Source organism: Pygocentrus nattereri, chromosome 16, assembly GCF_015220715.1.
Source record: "Pygocentrus nattereri isolate fPygNat1 chromosome 16, fPygNat1.pri, whole genome shotgun sequence".
Taxonomy (NCBI): domain Eukaryota; kingdom Metazoa; phylum Chordata; class Actinopteri; order Characiformes; family Serrasalmidae; genus Pygocentrus; species Pygocentrus nattereri.
The window spans coordinates 4293276-4316268 of record NC_051226.1 but is presented as its reverse complement, the minus strand read 5'-3'; the positions used below and the strand labels follow the sequence as shown (position 1 = coordinate 4316268).

General features: G+C 42.6%; 1 protein-coding gene across 5 annotated transcripts in view; it reads left to right on the top strand.

Annotated features, from left to right (window-relative positions):
* Nucleotides 1-22993, top strand: part of sh3pxd2b (SH3 and PX domains 2B) — a 71443-nt gene that overhangs the window by 19633 nt on the left and 28817 nt on the right. For all 5 annotated transcript variants that reach the window (XM_037545672.1, XM_037545670.1, XM_037545671.1 and 2 more), the window contains exons 3-4: nt 5373-5448; nt 18293-18369. In XM_037545672.1, coding sequence (XP_037401569.1) covers nt 5373-5448; nt 18293-18369 — 153 coding nt within the window. The remainder of the gene's footprint in view (nt 1-5372; nt 5449-18292; nt 18370-22993) is intronic.

Genomic DNA, 22993 nt, shown 5'->3' with positions numbered 1-22993 from the left:
GTGATGCATGTTCCCGTTGAGGAACACGGTGTAAAATATTCTAAACAGTTTGTATGAAACTAAAATTGAGTGTTCTGTTGTGTGGCCAGCGAAGAAAAAAAAACATTGGTGGGGTAGTGAACAGGATATGATGTCTTCAGTGGAGATGTTGATGGCAAACAGGAAATGCCCCATATTGACCACTAGTGACCAACTCGTGAGAATGTGGCAGTGATGTGGAAAGAACTGCTAAAATACGGTGTGTGAATGTGTAGAAACAACATCCATCCCATCCATCCATTTTCTAAGCCGCTTCTCCGTCAGGGTCGCGGGGGGGTGCTGGAGCCTATCCCAGCAGTCTTCGGGCGGAAGGCAGGACACACCCTGGACAGGTCGCCGGTCCATCGCAGGTGTAGAAACACCAGCGTGATTCAAAAAGATTCATCTGATTTCAAAATGATTCATTTCTCAGGTAAATCCTTACAGAACAGTGCAGTGAGCTGTAAACGGTTTAAATGAGCTTAAAGTTTATTATGTAATTTTACAAGTGCTCAAGATGAACCTCCTCCAGCTGTCCGGACAACGTCAACACCATAGTTCAACTCATCCCATTCTGGATTGAGCACGTCGGGCGTCGCTGCACTCACGGCTCTTTCAGTGGGATTTCGGAGATCATCCAGTGCTGTGGAACCAACGATGAACGCTCTGAGCTGCTGGAGCTTCGCTGCCGACGAAACTCACACTGCACAGTTATGACGGATTCACTCTTATTGACGTGGAGAACGCAGAACGAGATCCGCTCAGGGGTCTCATCTCCTCTCAGACTGAAGGAGCCACTCCAGTCTATGACCCCCTCTTTCAGTTGGATTGTGATTGGTTCCTAGGCGCCTCATGGTTGTAAAAACACGGCACATTGAAATCGGATTCATGTTTTTGAATCACCCTGTATATATATTCCAGGTCTAGTTTAATGTTGGAGACAGTTCACTGCTCATCTCCCTTTTTACCCTGTCAATCTTATCTACATCTCCAGACGTCAGAGAGGGCCATGTAAGCTCCAGGAAGCAGCCCACACGGGCTGGCTTCCTGGACATTTATTAAGTCTGGTCTTGGACTAAATTGTAGTGCCAATCATGAATCGTAATTGAAAATTCTTTGCAGTCTAGGTTTAGGCCTAATCTGTATCTGGGTAACTGGCCCAGATGGCTTAAATGCTGGTAGATGTTCCCACCACTCATTGAACTTTGTCCTAGCATGTTCTCACGATGTTTAATGAACACTATTACTGACCAGGTTAACGATCTGGATGTCTAGCTGTAATTTCAACACTGTTGTAAATGCTGTTTTGGAGGGGAAACTGTGGTTGTTTACGTGAAGCTGTTTGCACTTAGGGTGCTTTCACAGATACCTTGTGTGGTCCAGACCTGTTTGGTTCAAACCAAAAAAGCAGCTGTGAAAGGTGCCTCGGACCACAGTCCAGACCAAAGGAAAAATTTGGTCTGACAGAAAGAAGTGGTCTCGGTCTGGATCAAACTGAGCCATGGTTCAGCTCGTTTGCAGTGGATAGTTTGCACTGTCAGACCAGTTACTGCAAGTTAAGGCTGGCTATCATCACCCAGTCATGGGCTGGAGGTTAGGGAACTGGCCCTGTGCCCGGAAGGTTGCCGGTTCAATCCCCCAGTGCCAACAGTCCATGACTGAGGTGTCCTTGAGCAAGACACCTAACCAAGTGTGCTCACTGCCCCCTAGTGTGTGTCTGTTCACTAGTGTGTATTTCACCTCACGGATGGGTTAAATGCAGACGTGGAATTTCCCCATTTGTGGGATTAATAAAGTATCACTTCACTTAATAGAAGAAGTCAAATGGAGCGGCAGAGCTTGAAAAACCGTGTAAACCTGATGAAACTTCTGCCTTATTTTCTGAGAGAATATCAATTTTTCTCCGATCAAAAGGAAAAGAAAAGGTTACCTGCCGACAGCAACATGATGTCTGATGCAGGCAACTCCACAAACCAGTGTTAAATGCAGGGAGATGCAGCCCACATAGGCGATGATGACGAGACGTACATGTGTCATTTCGTTGTTTACTGTGCTCTATAAATTGCAGTGTGAAGCCAAAACAGAGTCTCTGCTGTCACTGACAAAGTGATTTGACACAATTTTACATTGTGTGTAAATGTCATGAAGAACGGACCAAAAGAAAGAAGTCTGGTTCCTTTGACCTCCATTAAAAGTAGAGTATGTTTTTCCTTCTTCTGTAAAGTCATTTTTCCCATTTTCGTTATGGAGATACGAGGTTTTCTTCCAACAACAGCGAGAAGTAAAATATATATACAGTGTAACGAAACTATGCGCCTCGTTTGGGACTTTCAGGTGTGAAAACGTGCTTAGAGTGCAAAAATAATTGTATGTATTAACTGTATTAGTTATATTATCAGTAATGTGATAAAACCTTGCTGGAGGAGGAGTAGTGTACTTATCGGAGTTATTCTAATTTTTAGATGTGAAAAATATGAATCCTGTTCAGCTGATGCTGTTCTAAGGTTCCCTGGGCCGTTACAAGGTGTCATAGTACATCATTTCTTTCTGTAAGGTTATTGTGCTTTAAGCGTATCTAGCCTTATCTCGACTTTAGTCAGGGTTAATGTCAGACGAGGTTTCTGAGACTACGTTTCCAGAGATACTTTAACTCTGTTCTTGTGTTGTTTTTCCCATATTCAGTTTACAGTGCACAGTTATCTGTGTACAATTATAAAACGGATAGTTCCTGTCCTAAAATCTGATTGGCTGAGCCGCATTGGAAGCAGCTGTGAAGCCTCACAGTGACTGAACTCTGTATTACTGCACCACGGCACGGAAAACCCTTGTGCCGTTAATGGAATAATCTTTGACTCTTTGAACCACTGAGCATACTGACCACGTTTAAACTGAGCGCCTGGCACCTCAATTTCATAGCTCGAACTAGGCTGGTCAGCTAGCCAAGATAGCTAACAGCCTAAACAACTCCATCATTAATATCACAGGCTTGAATTAAAGTAAGATTCACTGTAAAACGGCAGCACTAAAGTCTAAAGAAGATCATTTGAATGACTTACATGCGTCAAACGTCCGTGCTTCTGTCAGAAGTGGCGTCAGAAGCCCACATAGGCGATGATGACGAGACGTACATGTGCATTTAGCTGTTTACTGTGCTCTATAAATTGCATTGTGAAGCCAAAACAGTGTAACATATCGCTGCTGTCACTGATGATTTGACACAAATCAAATCAAATTCCACGGCCAAATAGTGTTGCTGAATCCCAAATGACTGTTTTTTGCTATATTTTGCACTGCTGGGCTGCAGGATCCAGTATTTAAATTCCTACCTAGTGCACTATGTAGGGAGCAGGGAGCCGTTTGAGGTTCAGCCCCAGCTTGAGAAGACGGCGCCACTGGATTGGTGCTAAATACGACTCATGGTGGTATTTTGGTGAAGTGCTTATGAAGCGAAGGTTTTTGTATTAAACAGTGTTATGCTATAACAGCTATAAAATCGCAGTAATGCATGGCCTCCCGTGGCTTATTGCTTAATTAAGTAATTACTCGATTACGTAGTTACTTATGTAGTTGATTCCCTGTGCATTTGATTTACGTTCTGAGCCTGCACCTCTGACCTTTTTGTGTTTTTCAGAGACCAAATCAGAAACTCGACTCAAGTCACGACAACAAGTTTTTAACTTCAGCTCTAATACTCAGTAACACCAACGTGGTGTGAGCTGAATATTTAGAATCCGCACTTTCAGCTGAATATTTCTGCGTGTTTTAGTGAAGGAAATATAATTAAGTTCAAGGGGTACACAGCATGAGGGGACCATGGAGCTCCTAAGCACTGCTATAGTTATTAAACATATGGTTTACAATTCTCACACACACACACACACACACACACACACACACACTGGTCTTGCTATACATATGAGAATGTCCATAGACTTCTATTGATTTTAATGTTACTGTCGCTAAATAATACTAAACCTAAACCTAACCCTAACCTTAACCCTAACCTCAATATCCAAAAGGCAGTTTTTTTAATCTTTCTGTTTTCAAATGAAAAAAGTAATTGTGGTGAAAACAACACCTGCTCAAAAATTTCATATAGTCCTGTCATAATAAGGACATGGGGTCCTCACAAGTATAGCAATACAAGGACGAACACACACACACACACACACACTCTAAAGACACTTTACCTTCATCTTCTGAAACGTCCCAGGTGTCATTTTGTTGGCCTGCAGCCTGGAACCAAAACTGCAGGCCAAGAAAAGAAAGAAAGGGTAAAACTTAATTGGCGCCAGCAGAGGAAAATAACCTATAGCACTGTGGGCTCGTTATGCAGGACGGCTGGATTTGAGAAGAGGGAGACGGAGAAAAAAAAAAAAAAGGTTCCACTATGTCAGTGGGTCTTTGCGAACCAAGCCACGCAGCACATGTACTCGGAGGGAGGGGTGGAATGCCATCTGTTGAATGGATTTTAATCACTGGCAGTCCATGTGTTCTGTGGAATTTGTGGAGTGTTGCTTCGCTCTGTACACGGTGACCGCTACCATTTAAAGGGCTAGTCTGGTGAAAAAATGAATATATACAGCTGTGGCTCTTATGCCAAACAGCTAATCAGTCAGGAGGCGTTTAGTACTCAAAGGTGATGACCACCAGTGCCTAAATCGCCATGCACTTGTCTCAAACTACATCGAGCTGTGAATTAATGTCAGGCAGAGAAATAGCTGCACAGTGCCAGTGAAAACTTAAGCTTTAACATTAGGAAAAACATTTGGAATAGAGAAGGAAGAATAACGCATGTGGGGCGGCGCGGTGGGTGGCGCTGTTGCAAGAAGGGCCTGGGTTCGATTCCCTGGCTGGGCAACGTTTCTGTGTGGAGTGTGCATGTTTACATTTACAGCATTAGGCTGACACTCTTATCCAGAGCGACTTACAATGTGATTATTTTAGGCAAACGTAGTGTTAGGAGTCTTGCCCAAGGACATGGTGTAGGGGGCCTGCCCAGGAGGGGATTAAACCCCTGTGTCCAGTGCAGAAGGCAGAGGTGTTACCCACTACACTATCCCTACCACATGTCCTCCCCGTGTCTGTGTGGGTTTCCTCCCACAGTCCAAAGACATGCAGCCAGGCCAATTGGACAAGCTAAATTGCCCCTAGGTCTGAGTGATTGTCCCTGTGACGGACCGTTGACCTGTCCAAGGTGTTTCCTGCCTTCTGCCCGATGACCGCTGGGATAGGCTCCAGCGCCCCCCGCGACCCTGAGGGAGAAGCGGCTTAGACAATGTGTGTGTGAAAGGATGTATGTTGGTTTTCCACCCAGCTGTCACTTTAAACTTCTTCTTATTGCCGTTTTCTAGATGGAACTTCTGGATAAGTTCCCTGTGGAAGGAGGGCAGAAGGATCCAAAGCGAAGAATCATCCCCTTTTTACCAGGTAGGATATGAGCTCCACCGTCACCACCAAGCCAATCTAGTGCGAACAAATAAAGCTGGACAGTCTGTTGTCTTGTGACCGTCTTGTGACCGTCTTCTTCTAAAAACACAACAACATTGTCCCAAGAATTGCAGACCTTGCTGCTTCATCTCGGTTGTGACCTCATTGTTTCCAGAAAGGGTAATGATGTTTTTCCATTGCTGTGAATTGAATCGTAGGCCTTGTTGGCAGCGTCCGTAGTTGTCAGCAGACTCTGACACAAAACACAGCACTCAAGTCCCAGCACCACAGGTTAAATTGCTAGTGTGAAACATTGAATTTACACAATTTTCTCCTCAGCTGCAGTGTAATCAAGCAGCCAAGGTGTGTTTCATGCAGAGTTTGATTCTTCGGTTTTGCAATGGTGCCGTGAGGATAATGTAGCTAACAAATCCCGGGGGGGTTATATCCTGTCGGTTAGCCTTGTGCAGAATGAGTACCTTGTCTGCAAACTCTTGTCCCACTCTGAGCAGGTTGTTACTTGAAAAAGGAAAAAGACACAGTTGAGGCTTCCATCCATCCATCCATCCATCCATTTTCCAAGCTGCTTCTCCCTCATTGTCGCGGGGGGTTGCTGGAGAATATCCCTGCAGTCATGGGGCGGAAGGCAGAATACACCCTGGACAGGTCGCCAGTCCAACGCAGGGCAGTTGAGGCTTTAGATGGCTTAATTTGGTGATTTTAAAATGTGTATACATTCATTATTCACAAGGAATAGAGCGAAAACCTTGTATCCCCAGAGTGGTCACTTTACAGGGGAAGGGAAAAAACTACGTCACTTTTAATGTAAGTCAATGGAACCAGAATTTTTGCTGAGTCATTTTTGCTCGTTTTTTTCAGTTCATTCCTCGTGAAATTTACATACAGTGTAAAGGGCAACAGGTGGTTTCAAAATATGTCAAAAACTGAAAAAACATATAGAAAATCAATGTGTGGTCCCGACTGTGACCCAAACTAAATCAGCCTAATGACCTTTTACAGCCCGAGTGAAATTCAGATTCGATAAAAATGTGGAAAAGCAATCAATTCGCCATGCAGTGCCAGAAACCACACCAGCAGATCTCTTTGCGATTACTTGACGGTTTGATGATCGTGTGATGATTTACGTCTGAGTGCTAATCAGCGTATATAAGCCTCCATTACTTGTCGACTACATCAGCCCCATAGCTCCAGCGCAAGCTAAAGAAGCACCAACCATGCCTTGGCCGATCGGCTGCGCCGGAATAAGGTGGAAGGTTTGCTAAATGTAACTTTCCACCAGTCTGTTCCTTTGAGTGAGACCCATTCCAGCTGAGGCAGTTGGGCCGAGAGGAGAGACTCACCTTGACAGCACCTGGAGGAAGTCTGCGTGTGTGTGTGTGTGTCTGGAAGTCGTTTAAAGAGCGCCGGTAGGGTCGCGGCTCTCAGCTGTGTTTATTTATGAGCCTGCGGGCTGTGAAAGGAGTCTGCTCTCCCACATAGTCATTCTCTTTCTCTCTCGGTTCAGCCAACTAGAGCCTTCATTTCTTCTCTTCAGCACACATTCATCTTTCCATTCATCCGTCCACGGTGTGAAAGAAAGAGGTTAAGTCCGGAATTACTGGCCATTATTTATCAGGTCTCGATTAGTGTATTGTTTGATCAATAAAATCATCCAGTTGTAAGATTCCTCAGCTTTGTCAGTGCTGATAAAACACCAGTAAAGGTGCCTTGAAATGAACAGATGACTATAAACAGCCATTTCTCAGTAATTTAATGCTCTCATGCTGGGTTGTCTGTACAGAGCGGACACACATGAAGTGATCAGTCTGAAATCAGAGCTCTGTTAATGTTACAAACACTGAAACATCACATACCAGAACGCTGGGAAGCTACGCGTCCACTTTGTGGGTTTCTGCTGTTTATTTAAGGGCTTATTTAAGACATTCGACAAGTGGACCGACGATGTCAGTACAGCTCTGTTTAACTAAGGCGACTGTAGTTTTGCCCATATAAAATTAGGCCTGTTATATTATGTTTTACCAGTGGTGTCCAACCCTTTTCCTGGAGAGCTACCTTCATGCAGAGCCTAGTTCCAACCACAGTTCGCCACACCTGCTCCAGCTAATCAGCCTCTTCCCCAGTCCCTGATTGGCTGGATGTATTAGAGTTAAGTAAGAGCTGTGGCAGCTTATTGGATACAGGTTGGAGCTAAACTCTGCATAAAAGCAGCTCTCCAGGACCAGGGCTGGAGTCCACGGTGTTATTCTTGTTTTTCACGTTGCGTCATACTGCATACCGTATAGTCACCACTAGTCTGAGGACTGAATCAGAGGTGACTGCGCAGAGCAAGGCCTTCAATTTGCTGTGCTTTGTGAATGAATGATTCACCTGCAAGACGCCACAGAAGCCGAGAGACGAGAAACACGCAGACCTTTAATTCAGTGTTTTCACTCCAGGCTTGGAGCCGCTGCACTGTGTAGTTTAGTGTCTCTCTCTGCAGTTCACACCTCGTTCAGCTCACGATGGGATTAATCAGCTTATAATATCAGGTATTTTAACCAGGAGACCACAGTTATGCAGTGCAGGGGTCCCAGGACAGGAGATGAACTCTAAACTAACGGCATTAAACTTACAGAACCACGTCTGTCGAGACACGACGTAGTTTTCCGAGCCACGACATTCAGTCCGATATTTAACGCTTATATTTCTCCATTAAAACCTCATTTAAATCTCCAGAAACAGAGGGTAAAGTTATCCCGGCGGTCTGCAGCTCCGTTAGGGGGGCGACTGTTCATCTCTCGGCTGGTAACATTAGCTAAAGTTCTCTAAAGGCCGGCATTGATCGCATCTGTGTTAATTAGCTGATGTCGTTTCCCTCCTATGATGACCGTTTTCTCCTCTTTATGCAACACCTTGGGATCCTTTACCCACCCTGGCGTTAAGAGCCGGTGGGCTTCTGTGCTGTAAAACGTTTTGAGAGACTCCAGAATAGGGAGAGGGGTTGATTATGAGGTTAATATGTCAGGAAAACACAAATTTGGTAGCTTTCCATCAGTTTAAGTGGGGCCAGAGGTTCAGGGGGGGGGGGCACTGTGTGAGGATCACAGCCTGTTTTCTTGACTTTGACAAAGTAAGGTGTCATGAAGTGGCTCTTGCCAGAAATTTGGTCCCACATATGGTGGCCACAAGAAAAATCATATGACAGAAACCCTGGGATACATTAAAAATAAAGTTGTATTGCAACATTTAGAATTATTAGCTATTTAAAACGGGTATTAGAGGAAGTAGACAGCCTTATTTAAAGGACTGGTCACTGGGCTTGCTCATGTGGTTTCTGACGTTGTGTGACATATTTTACCAGCACAGATCGGCGGGCTGTCACAATTCGCCACACTGATGGTCCGTTTGTACTTCAAACAGTATAAAAAAATGAATGTATGTACAGTCACATGGTGTATGTAGTATAAATAATAATGTATGTACAGTTTAGCTCCGTTTTTATTTCTGTTCTTTTAATTTCTGCAAAGGAAATCTGTCATCAAGATCAAGTGTGAGAGGTTTTGATTGATTTTTCAGGTGATCCCCACTTGAACGCGGCTCCATCTAGTGAGATTATTGTCCCTTTTCTTTTTTAATAAGAATAATACCGGTATGCACTCTGTCTCTAAGCTATTTGCAGTTATTCAGATGGAAATGCAGAGCAGGGATTGTCCGTGCCAGACGAACACGACTCTGGAGTGCGGATTCCCGTCCAGCCAGATGAAGACAGCAAAAGATGGCAGTCCAGATGTTTTGGGAGAGGGGCAGATATGTTTGATGTAAACTAAAGAGACTCTGAAGTGGTTTCCTGTAAAATGGGGCTCTGGATTATTCATACTAGACTTGTTTTCTTTTGGCCGTTCTTTGGGTACGTCAGCAAAGTGGTCAGTGCAAAGTGGTCAAAGTTATCGCGCAGCGAATCTCTTCCTCATTTTATGTCACGAGTCATGGTTTTTTTTTTAAACGCGCGGATATGAATTAAAGGGAAATTCCAGATTTCACCAACATGGATTTTACCTAACCAAGTCGCTGGGCCTCCCACACTAACACCAGCTTTTGGCCTCTGTGTGGTTCACATACTGGTCTTCTTTCAAAGAAGTGGAAATGGACAGGGTCTTATTTTAAGGTTTAGTTTGGTAGAAAATCATGTAGGCCTGCTTATCTACTGACATTGTGCGACACACTAGCCACGTTTACATGCAGCCTAATAATCTGTTAATAATTTTACATTTACATTTACGGCATTTGGCTGACGCTCTCATCCAGAGCGACTTACAATTTGATCACTTTACACAGGCAGGCCAAGGTGGTGTTAGGAGTCTTGCCCAAGGACTCTTATTGGTATAGTGTAGGGTGGTTACCCAGGTGGGAATTGAACCCCAGCCTACAGTGTAGAAGGCAGAGATGTTACCCACTACACTAACCAACCACCATAATAATCATAATAATAATCATAATCTCCATAATAATCCGACTAATAGGCGGAATAGAATACATTTCAATGGGAATAGTCTAGTCCGGTTGAGGCCATTCGGAATACATTCGGAATTCCGATTACATTCTCTATCAGAACGAGTAAGTACAGTCTGCGCATGGGCGTCACATCACAGCAAAAGCAGAGAACTCCTAAACTGGCTCGGGCAATAACGTTAAACATCGTGGGACGAAGTTCATGCTCTGGTCTTTAGAAGACGGCGGTGGGACGGACGTCCAGCTTATGCGTCTCAGAGCACGACGTCTTCCTCTCGGCCTTCTTTAATAAGGACGTGTGAAGGACGTTTTCCTGAGTCTGACGTCATTTTAAAGCAGTTAACGACACAATCACTGCTCACTGCTGCTCATCTTGTGGTTATAATGCTGGAAGGAGATGCTTATAAACTTATTCTGGTTTACTGTGGCTCATAGTAAATACTGACTGACATCATTTAATGCCTGAGAAAAGCATGTCTTATTTTTGGTGCTAACGTGGGCCTTAACTTTTCACTTCAACCAAAATGAAAACATTTTGTAAACACCAACATGTCATATTATTCATATAATTTAATACAGGAAATAAAAAAGCGAACCAAATCAACTTTGTGAGGCAACATTTTAAACTGCTATTCCCTGATACTGTGGCTATATTTACACTTAACACTTGAAGAAGTGTCTTAAGACAGGCTTTATCGAAATGATGATTTGATGGTTTTATTTAATGCTATCCCTGCGTTACTAAAGGCTCTTTTTACTTTGTTACTTCATTTGCAACGTCAGCGCAGCAGCGTAAAACTTTGGGAGAGTCTGTTCAACATAAATGATGAACTAACCTAACTTTGTGTAAATAGAGCTCAATATAGAAATATGTCCACATATGCAGTCGAGACTGACGCGGCTTTTTTCTGAATTTCTACAAACACCATTTCATTTTATAGTAAATGAGTTTGGGCTGGTTTATGTTTATGAACAGACGCCTACAGATCAACATAGTAAAGGAGCTCATCTGTGATCCTGAGTTTAAAGCCAGTTTTTATTCAACTTAAACTTGGAACTAAGTTGTAAATAAATCTGAAACTGAAACTTTGCTTGTGTGTAAAAAGTGATTTCAGAGCCACTCGGTTCTCCCTGATGGAAACTGTTTACCTTCAGTGTTTTGTGCTTCTGATCATTTTAATAGACGTCAGCGTCACTAATTAATGACGTTCTATTAAAAGACTGGTTTACCAAGAGAGACGCTGGAGGACTTTCACCTGAAATGAGTTCATGAAGCCAGTCTGGTTATAAAAATGATAACAGGACATCAGAGCCAGAATTACTCTTTTAGTACTTTTACTTTATACTTAAGTACATTTGAAGGTAAATACTTTAGTACTTTTACTCAAGTGGAGGTCTAAAGGGAGGAACTTCTACTTTAACTGGAGGAATATTTTACCTTGGGGGTCTCGACTTTAACTCAGGTCCATGATCTGTGAACTTCACCTCTGGTTACAGTAAATCCAGTTGAAAAAGACCAATTGTGCTCTCTTTGTAATGAACCTTGCAGATGTTTGGTATTTTTTCTATAGTAATGATGTTCACAATAAACTCAGAAATGCATGTTGTGAATCACAATAATGATAAAAATTGACAGATTATAACTATAACAAGGCTCATAGCATCAGGAATGCTCCATCTCAAAAACCTTTCTGTAGTTTCTGCTTTTATTGACCAGCCGAATCTTCCCAGTAACTCAGGAAAACACCGGTGACTGGAGTAGTTAAAGAAACAGCTCGCCTTCAAACAAAGGCCAGCCTAAATACTCTTCACCTCTTCGTGTGTTTCCCATATCCTCCCTCTGAGGGCCTTGAAAGCACCTGAATGCTGCCTGGCAGGTACATACCAGCTCTTTATAGTCCTTTAACAAGTGTCTGGATGTAATGCTGCAGCGCTCTGTCAGCAATATGCACCAGGAAACCCTGTAATTACTGCTCTGCCTATTCAACACATTCTTTTCCAAATCAATTAGTGGGCTTTGTAAACACTTCTGCAAATGGAATGAGAGCAGATGCTTCTCTTTCCAACAATAATGCCTTCAAAACAGCTAGCGAGACGTCCCTGTCACAGCCCGAGATGCTGTGTTCTGTTTTATCGTTTACCCCCCGGATTGAACTGAGGGTCAGCAACACTATCTGATATTCCAGATAGCTCTAAGTGCCGTGATTATTGACACAGCTGCAGGCCAATGGTTTTACTCGTCAGTCTCTTTCTCTCTGCCTTGCTGACTTTGTTGTGCCAAAAGCGACTTGGGGCTAAAACCCCAATTAGGATATTTTAACATGGAGTTATTGATCAAAGGTAACCTAATCAGACTATCTGACTACAACGTACTTTATTCGGCACAGTTTCAGCCTCTGCAGTGCACGATTGGCTGGATCTGTGGTTCTCGCGTAGCCATGTGCCGCCTTTGTCTGACAGGCCTGTTTCACGCAGTGTGCACAAAATAATATTCATTTGCGTTTATAGGCGTTTGCAGGTTTGCTGATGGATGGTCCCCTCATCTGTTTTGATATCTTCCTAATTAGGGGTGGATATTCTGGCAGAAATATATCATCACATTCCTCAAAGACCTTTTCACGATGCACTATATGTATCAGGATTATATATATATATATATATATATATATATATATATAATATAATATAATAAAATGTGTGTGTGTGTGTGTGTGTGTGTGTGTATATATATATATATATATATATATATATATAGTTTTTTTTTGTTTTTATTCTAAATAAGTGTTTAAAAAAAAGAAAAACCTTTGCATAACGTAATTGTATTATCTTTTTAATTAAATGTGGTTTTAATGTATTATGGTCCTGTTCTTCGTAATAAGCATAAAAATCACTGGTAGTTTGCTGATTTCCCGTTCCACCTTAAATGGTGCAGCAGTTACATTCTGGCGCCCCAGGCATCAGAGCTGCTGCACTGCTGAAGGTGGAACATGGCATTTCGAACAGGAATCTGGTGAATATCTGGCTTCAGCTTCATATCACTGAAGAATTAGGGGTGGGCGATAATAAATAACTGCCCCCTCTTTGAAGGCGTATGATCCCTAAATGTAACTAAAGCCCAGCAGTGAGGAGCTGAACTTTCCCCTCCTCTGCTGTCCCTGCAGACGGGCAGGGTCGCCTACAGATCAGCGCTTGTAGCTGTTAATGAAGTGATGCTCTTTTTATCTGAGGGTCTCATTTCAGAGAGCAAGATTTCGACCACTGCCCTGTAACTCAGTTCTAAGAGCTAAGGTGACATTCCAAAACAAGGGGTAGGGGTGAAAATCAGGAATGGGACTGGGCCTAAAGGTTTTGTGATAATCCAACATTTTACAGTAGAAGGGACTAATTATGCTCTCTTCGTAGTGAGCCCTGCAGATGTTTAGTGTTCTTTATTTAATGATGATGTAATGTTTACAGTATACTCAGAAAAGCACACTGTGACTTAATTTATCACAATAATGATAAACCCCATTCCTAAAGTGTTCCTCATTGACAGCAGTGCAACCAACAGTTCAGATGTAGGCAGTTGTGCCCTAATCAGCGACTGTGAATGGTCAATTGTATACAAGTGAAAAGTCACAGGACAGGTTTTATTTTATTTTTTTATTTTATTATCGACTTTTATCTCTGGGGTCATATCAAACAAACTGTATATGATGAGAAAATCCGCAACAAACCCCACCTTCAGCACCGCATCGTGGAGGCTCGTGACAGCATTTCTCCAGAGATTCTCACGCGGGTTCATAACGATTGGATCCTGCGCCTTCAGCTCTGTGTTCAGCACCAGGGACGGCACACTGAACACGTCAAAGATTAAGATCAAGTGAGATTAAGATTAAGTGACCCTTATTAGTCCCACAATGGGGAAATTTCAACTCCGCATTTAACCCATCCGTGAAGTGAAACACCACACACACTCTAGTGAGCACACACACACTAGGGGGCAGTGAGCACACTTGCCCGGAGCGGAGGGCAGCCCAATCCGCAGCGCCCGGGGAGCAGTTGGGGGTTAGGTGTCTTGCTCAAGGACACATCAGTCATGTGCTGTCGGCTCTCTCTCTGCACGTTTCTGTGTTGATAACTTTTGAACCACAAGAGCTATTGGAAATCTGACTGCGGCATTTGATTTCTGAGACAATTCCGATCTTCTTTGATCTGCTACATGACCACCTTCCCATTGGAAAAACTTGCCCTTGATCCAGTGTGGAGGCTTTGAAGATGTTCCGGACGTAGCCTAAAAGACGGGCCCCCTCACCCATTAATTGCTGGGGTATTCAGATTTGTCATTTTCCCTTTCGTCTCTGAAATAAAACGGTGTCCTGTGGCTTTTGACTCACCTTGTGCATTAGCTAGTCAATTGTACATTAACTACACAAAGACCAGCCTTCTCAAAAACACATGAGGAGCACATCACAGGCTTTCAAGACCCACGAAAATGACAAATGTAGGTTACACAACAGATATAATATTTCTATTTACATGTGACAAACAACTTTACCTGGCAAATTTTGCACTTTCTTTTAGGAGTTTGAATCAGTTGGGCTAAAAATGTAGCCTGTTGAGCCAAGTGTGCTATTACCTGTCTGAAATAAACAAAAAGCTTACTATCAATACGGGTCTTTTCCCACATCACATGTGTGATGAAGGCATGTCAGCGCTAACACCATCTAAAGTTTGTATCTGCTTAGGAATATTCCTGCAGTCCAACAACCAAGCTTCTTTCAGCATCTTAAGTGGACCATGCCTGGTTTTCCAAATACAGGCTTGGGAAGAGTAAACCCTCACGATTCCATCTTCCGAACGGTGAACCAAATGTGTCTTCTAACTTGGAAACACAGTGGGGAAACTTGGATAATGAAAGTGAATGCATAAACAATTCTGGCAATAGATACACTTTACCACTGGCCACGTCACCAAGAATAGAAGTGACTCATTTTACTGGCAACTGGGAATGACACCACATCAGATTACAGGTTAACATAACGCAAAAGAATCTGATTAACGTCCAAATGAATTCCCTGGACAAAACATCAAAACCAGTTATTTTTTTACTAAAGAGTGTTGCACCCGTGTTTTTCCCTAGCCTGAACCCTAACCATCCCAGACCTCGGTGCACTGCAGTGCACAGAAAAGAAACGAACAGTGCAGCAATGATGAAGACCTGGAAGGGAAATCGATACAGGAGGTCATAACAGACTATTAAAACGAAAGAATAATGACTTCAGTTACTTTTTTTCTAGTAATTTGTAGTTATAATTTGAAGCGTCATTCACATGCAAGTTCTAGTCCAGAGGTCACTAATAGACTCCGCTGCATACGCTCCATTCTCTACATTACGATGAGCACCGAGACTCGAGTGAGTGACGCTACACAGGGGAGGGACGAGGAGAGAAACAGCAGTCAGAGAGGAAAGTGAGTCAGAGGGAAGTTATTCCACATGACGTGATCTAAAAAGAGAAAACTGGCAGTAAATGTTGTTGAAATCTGACCGAACTGGACTTTATTTGATCTGATGTTCAGTAAATGTTGTTGAAATCTGACTGAACTGGACTTTATTTGATCTGATGTTCAGTAAATGTTGTTGAAATCTGACTGAACTGGACTTTATTTGATCTGATGTTCAGTAAATGTTGGTGAAATCTGACCGAACTGGACTTTATTTGATCTGATGTTCAGTAAATGTTGGTGAAATCTGACTGAACTGGACTTTATTTGATCTGATGTTCAGTAAATGTTGTTGAAATCTGACCGAACTGGACTTTATTTGATCTGATGTTCAGTAAATGTTGTTGAAATCTGACTAAACTGGACTTTATTTGATCTGATGTTCAGTAAATGTTGTTGAAATCTGACTGAACTGGACTTTATTTGATCTGATGTTCAGTAAATGTTGTTGAAATCTGACCGAACTGGACTTTATTTGATCTGATTTTCAGTAAATGTTGTTGAAATCTGACCGAACTGGACTTTATTTGATCTGATGTTCAGTTTGACTGTATAAGATGTTGATATTTCTACTCGGCTACTTCAGTAAACAGTATACGGCACTGAGTCATGATGCCAGTTGGACATTATGATGTTCTGGACCTTCGCTTGAGGAAATTTTCTTTAACTGGACCTTATTGAATTTTAATTAAACACCCCTAGTCTAATTCAAATAAACATTTTTTCTGACTAGGTTTGGCAGGGCAAAAGCATTATATCACGATACAGGTAGATATTTTACATGATATGCATCACAAAATTTTGACATAGACACAATGTGTGCCACGGGATGTCTCTTCATGGCCGTCGCGTCACAGCAAGAAACGCCTGGGTTCGATTCCCCGGCCGGGCAACCAGGTCTTCTCTGTGTAGGGTCTGCATGTTCTCCCCGTGTCTGCGTGGGGTTCCTCTAGGTGCTCCGGTTTCCTCCTGCAGTCAGGTCGCCAGTCCATCGCAGGGCAGTTGAGGCTTTAGATGGCTTAATTTGGTGATTTAAAATGTTTATACATTCATTATTCACAAGGAATTTTTATGTTATACATATTGCTAGTGTATCCCCAAAGTGGTCACTTTACAGGGGAAGGAAAAAACCTACTTTACTTTTAATGTAAGTCAATGGAACCAGAATTTTTGCTGAGTCATTTTTGCTCGTTTTTTTTAGTTCATTAGGCAACAGGTGGTTTCAAAATATGTCAAAAACTGAAAAACGAAGATGCAAGATTTTCTTCCGACAGCAGTGATGTTATAGAAGTATTATAGGAAATCAATGTGTGAACCGACTGTGACCCAAACTAAATCAGCCTAACGACCTTTTACAGCCCGAGTGAAATTCAATTCTGCAGTGTAGCATGTCCAATTGGCCTGACTGCACGTTTTTGGACTGTGGAGGAAACCGGAGAACCCGGAGGAAACCCACACAGACACGGGGAGAACATGCAAACTCCACACAGAGAGGACCCGGGTCACCCGGCCGGGGAATCGAACCCAGGCCCTCCTCGCTGTGAGGCGACAGCGCTACCCACCACGCCACCCTCACTGAATATCCTTGGCAATAGTAAAATGTTTTTATTCTAGTACTGGATGTGAACCATAAGCTTTCACTGTTTTTAGCTGGTCTCCTGCTGACCCCAGTACATGATGTTCTAAAGGCAGACACTTCTAATTACACAGCCACCATTATCTACAGCTCTAACTTCCTTGGAGCCATAAAAGTTAAAAGGTTCCCAAACACCCATTAAAGTACATTTCTCATCACTGAGTCACAGCTTTGGCCTGTTCTTTTGTCTTGATAAGTGTCTTTCTTCATGAAGGGCATTCCATGTCAGAGTTCACTACTTAACGTTAAGAACTAAGAATTTTTTTTTTTACTAATTAATAATTAATGGTGATTAATCACATTATTTTGTGCAGTTAAATATTGTTGTATTTGTCCTAAAGAAGGCCTTTTGCCATTTTAAAAGTTTTTTTGGAACTATATGAGTGATCAAAACAGCCGTGTCAGAATGTAATGTGGAACTGGACCAATGCAAATGAGTTGGCACAGATTGTGGACTGTTGATTTATATGCAGTCCATAATCCATCGCTTTTGCTTGCAAGTAATACTTTGGATTCCATGCACTTCTGTGGAGTTTTTACCAGTGAAACTTGCAGTTTAAAAGCTGTAGTTGAGCAAAAGGGCTACAGTCGTGGAGTCACCAGCTGGGCTTCAGGCTGGACCTACATATGGTTTAAAGAGAGAAACTAGGGAAATAGAAATGAAGGTTCTGTGCAGGAACATGTTTCGTTCATCAAGGTACAAACAGTGTAAATGTTCCCTCAGAGCTCCAGCAGTGGTTCCAAGGTCTGATCGTGGAGCTTAAATCAGTTCCTCCAGGTGAAAAGTTGGTATTTGTTCCTTTTCATAACCGAATGTTTTAAAACAGAGCAGTAGAATAAAAGCCTGGAGGCGAGGCGGGGCAGGTGTGTGGAGTCAGTCCAGTTTAGAACATCATTTCAGTGGATTATGGTTCAGTTATGATCCCTGACTGAAGGCACTGAGATGGAGCTTTGAGGCTCCCACCCCAGTGACCAGAGTACTTTTTTTCTGAGAGTGCACTAGTTTTCACACCCACAAGTATCCAGCTCCTTAAACATGGACATTTAGGATCAGTGATGATACTATTGAGGATTGTGTATGAGGTGTAAAACGTGCAGACTGATGTACAGACCTCGCGAGCACTGCCGGTGAAGTGTACTGTTCCGAATCCAGGATTTTTCGGTGACTTTTCTCATGTGGGCCAAAGAAATGACTCTGTTGTGTTTTGTTCCCAGGGAAAATTCTGTTCAGACGGAGCCACATCAGGGACGTGGCCATGAAACGCCTGAGGCCCATAAACGAATACTGCAGGGTAAGTCTTGCATCAGCCGTCATTGCCTCTATCTCTCGTTCTAGGTCAGGCCAGGGAGATGAAACAAGACCTTTTCAATTTTTTTTTAAATCAGACTTTTTGATTGTGCACTTTTGAGAGATTATCAGCAAAATTATTGTAGTTTTCTCTTCATGAAGCCTGTATTATGTATTATGAGTGCCTTTCCCTCACAGCACAAGCAGGGAGAAGTCTAGCCATTCATTGGCAACACCACAAACCATCAGGGCAGTTAGAAGAGCTAGCTGGAGTAGCTATTTTCAGTGTTGAAATAAAGCTGTACGTTTGAGGAAAATGTCTCAGAACCAGATGAAATAACGGCTAGGCCCTGTGAAAGCACAGCCCCCTCAAAATGTTTCATTTAAGCTCATTTTAATTAAGCTTATTTTATGTTCCGTCTTGCTCTGAAGATTTTTGGCCACCCAGTTTTAGTCTAGGTCTGCTTTCAGGGGCCTACAGTGACTCACTTAGTCTAAATGAAGTTGTACAGTTGTGTGTCGCTGTTGTCAGAACAAAACCATGTATCTCCAAAACGGTAACTTTACAGGTGAAGGAAAAAATGGACTTTACTTTTAATGTAAGTGAATGGAACCAGACGTCTTTCCCAGGCATTTTGTTCAAGTTTCAGGTTTATTTGTCATTTGCACGACATGTCAGGACATTTAAGCATTGAAATGCGTGTGGTGAGGCTCAGATAATCACTCTACAGAAAGTAAATAAGTAAAAGTAAGATATAAAAAACGAATTGAAATATATTGAATATGCACAAAATATAGAGAGAATATACATTTTGAAGTGGCTTAAGTGACTCAGTGTTGTTGTTATTTTGGGCCGTTTCTTTTGCCGCATTCATCATGAAGTTTACACACAATGTAAAGAACAACCGATATTTTCATATGTCAAAAACTGAAAAATGGAGATATGAGGTTTTGTTCCAACAGCAGTCATGTAATAGTTGCGTAATGTGGAGTTTCTCATTAGGATCTACAACGTGGCGCAGTATTTCTAGTTATGGCCTTTTTGGTCAAATTCAAATACTGAAGCATGATATTTAGTCCACATATCTTTTTATAAACAAACAAATAAACAAAAGACTAATTACATTGATTTGGCAGCACCCCCCCCCCCACCCCCCACCCCCCAGGGTGGAGGATCAGAGCTGTGCTGAGGCAGCCTCTGTCAGCAGGCCCTGGCTGTGTGTTTAGCTTTAGCCTCTAGAGGAAATGGCTTTTTAAAAAGAAAATGTTACCCTAAGACTTTTTACAATGGGCTGCATAACGGTCATGATTTTTGTTCTGGTGTCTCGCCAGAAAGCTCTGTTTTTGTGCTGACACAGAAGGGTTTTCCCTCTCTACATGAAAAAGGTGCCAGGTTTCTGTGGTCATCGGATCAAGAGCCTGTTAAGCACTTTTAAACACATTTCAAACCATTCTCGCACTGGAGGGGGATGAGGAAAGTGTCCGGAGGTAAAAGCTTCCTTTCCACAAATCGATGTGTTTGGCCTGAAATGTCATTGCAGACGCAGAAGATGGTCGAATGCAAAAGTTTGTGCACCCCTGGTCAGATTGCACGGACCGTTCTGAAGCGTTAACACACCCTCAACAGAGACGTCGCAGCCCCGGTTCCAAAAAGGTTGCGACAAATACAAATAACAACAGAATGTAATGACGTGCGAATCATTTAAACCATATGTTAAGTTGAAAATAGTGTAAAGACAGCATATATCAAATGTTGAAACTGAAAATTTGTATTGCTTTTTAAAAAATATTTGTCAGTTTTGAATTTGATGCAAGCAACACATTTAAAAAAAAAAAAAACAACAAAAAAAAAACAAATGAGGTTAATTCACAACAGGTCAGTGACATGGCTGGGTATTAGAAGAGCGTCTCTGGGGCTCTTTCAGAAGTAAAGATGGGGAGGGGTTCACCACTCTGTGAAAGACTATGCAGGCGAATTCTGCAACAATTCAAAAATAATGTTTCTCAATGTAAAACAGCCAGTAACTTGGGGATTTCATCATCTACGGTACATAATATCATTAAAAGGTTCAGAGAGTCTGGAGAAAAAGATTTTACTTTGAAAACGACAGCAGTTCCCAGACAATTACAGAGTGTGGAGAGGTGATGCAACACCGTGGTAAACATGCCACCGTCCCAGCCTTTTTGGAATATGTTGCCATCATTAAATCCAAAATAGGCATAGATTGTCAAAAAAGAATACAATGTTTCAGTTTCAGCATTTGATTTGTTGTCTTTGTACTGTTTCTCATTAAATACAGAGCTTAAACGATTTGCACTCTGTTTGCATTCTGTTTTTATTTTTATTTTGCGCAGCGTCCCAGTTGTTTTTGAAGTGGGGTTGTTCTCTAATATGGCATTTTCTGCACGGTTTTAGTAAATAAACTTGGCAAATAAGCTAATTGTGTTTTCTCTGCAGAGATTTTCACTTTCAAAATCAACTAAACCTTTCATTTGACTAGGGCTGCCAAAACGTTTGCATTTGACCTGTAAACCTAAACTGAACTTCTCCTAACATAAATTACAAATGACTTTCCAATCTCTCCCAGTGATCTTTCTGAGATCCACCTTCTTTTTAAAATTGATTTATTTTTATTTTTACCCCATTTTCTGCCCAATTTAATCGTCTCCAATTCCACTCGTGAGCTAAAGACTCCCCCAGTCACACGATACTACCAACACCAGGAGGGTGAAGGCAGCACAGGCTTCCTCCGAGACCTGTGAAACCAGCCACGGCATCTTTTCAAGCCGACGCTCACGCAACGTCACTGGACCGCCGAGCGCACTTAGAGGAAGGCGCCGACCGCCAGATCTGTGACATCAGCTGACAGACGCCTGTGCTGACTAGCATCGTGCTGAGTGATGAGGTGGGGGGGTGGGGGGGGGGTGGGGCAAGGGGACGGAGAAATCTAGTAAATTAGATTTTTTTTTACTTTAAACCGATCCACTTAGCCCATTAGAACGAACTAAGCGTTCTATAGCATAACCCCTGACCCCGGGCCACGCCTCTGACTGAGGATTTAAAACTGATCTCGTGTAGTTTTATCTTTCTGCTGCAGCTCTTTGATGTCTGAACTCGTCTTCAGTCCGTCTGTTTTCAACATTGGCTGAGACATCTGGACACATACATTGATGAACACACTCCCTCGCGCTCTGTCATGCATGCACATGCGCGCACACACACAATCAGGTTAATGCAGCCAGCAGAGGAAGAGCACCAATAAAGGCCATTTGCTGTAATGGGCCTCCATGCAGCCGCTCCCAGGGGGGAATACAAATGACTGTGGAGGTCACCCAGGGGAGGTATCAATCTGAGGGTAGCAGCGACGGCCTTAGAAACCATCTCTGCTGATGGAGGTACAGAGAGCAGACCTGCAACGATTAGCCTACATAAGTTCTAGTTGGACGAGTTAGTTTTGTGTGGGGAAGGTGGGGCAATGAAACTGATACCAGTCTTTCTCAGTGATTTTAGTCCTGGCTGGATCCAATTTGTCAGTACTTTTTGTGGTCTGTATGCTTCTGTGATAAGTTTTCAGGGGATTTTACAAATCCTCAAATGATATTATCCCTTGTGAATATCAGTATATACACCGATCAGGCATAACATCATGACCACCCCCTTGTTTCTACACTCATTGTCCGTTTTATCAGCTGACACTGACGTGGTGGTGGTGTGTTGGTGTGTGTTGGTAGGAGTGGATCAGACACAGCAGTGCTTCTGGAGTTTTTAAACACTGTGTCCACTCACTGTCCACTCTATTAGACACTCCTACACTGTCGGTCCACCTTGTAGATGTAAAGTCAGAGACGACAGCTCATCTGCTGCTGCACAGTTCGTGTTGGTCACCCTCAAGTCCTTAATCAGTGGTCACAGGACGCTGCCCACAGGACGCTGTTGGCTGGATATTTTTGGTTGGTGGACTATTCTCAGTCCAGCAGGGACACTGAGGTGTTTAAAAACTCCAGCAGCACTGCTGTGTCTGATCTACTCAGCACACTAACACACCACCACCACGTCAGTGTTACATGATGCTACTCAGCCAGTCAGATCTGTGCATTATGATGAGCACTGAGACTGGACACGCACACAGGGGAGGGACGAGGAGAGAAACAGCAGTCAGAGAAGAAAGTGAGTCAGAGGGAAGTTATTCCACATGACGTGACTCTAAAAAGAGGAAACTGGCAGTAAATGTTGTTGAAATCTGACCGAACTGGACTTTATTTGATCTGATGTTCAGTAAATGTTGGTGAAATCTGACCGAACTGGACTTTATTTGATCTGATGTTCAGTAAATGTTGTTGAAATCTGACCGAACTGGACTTTATTTGATCTGATGTTCAGTAAATGTTGTTGAAATCTGACCGAACTGGACTTTATTTGATCTGATATTCAGTAAATGTTGTTGAAATCTGACCGAACTGGACTTTATTTGATCTGATGTTCAGTAAATGTTGTTGAAATCTGACCGAACTGGACTTTATTTGATCTGATGTTCAGTAAATGTTGTTGAAATCTGACTGAACTGGACTTTATTTGATCTGATGTTCAGTAAATGTTGGTGAAATCTGACCGAACTGGACTTTATTTG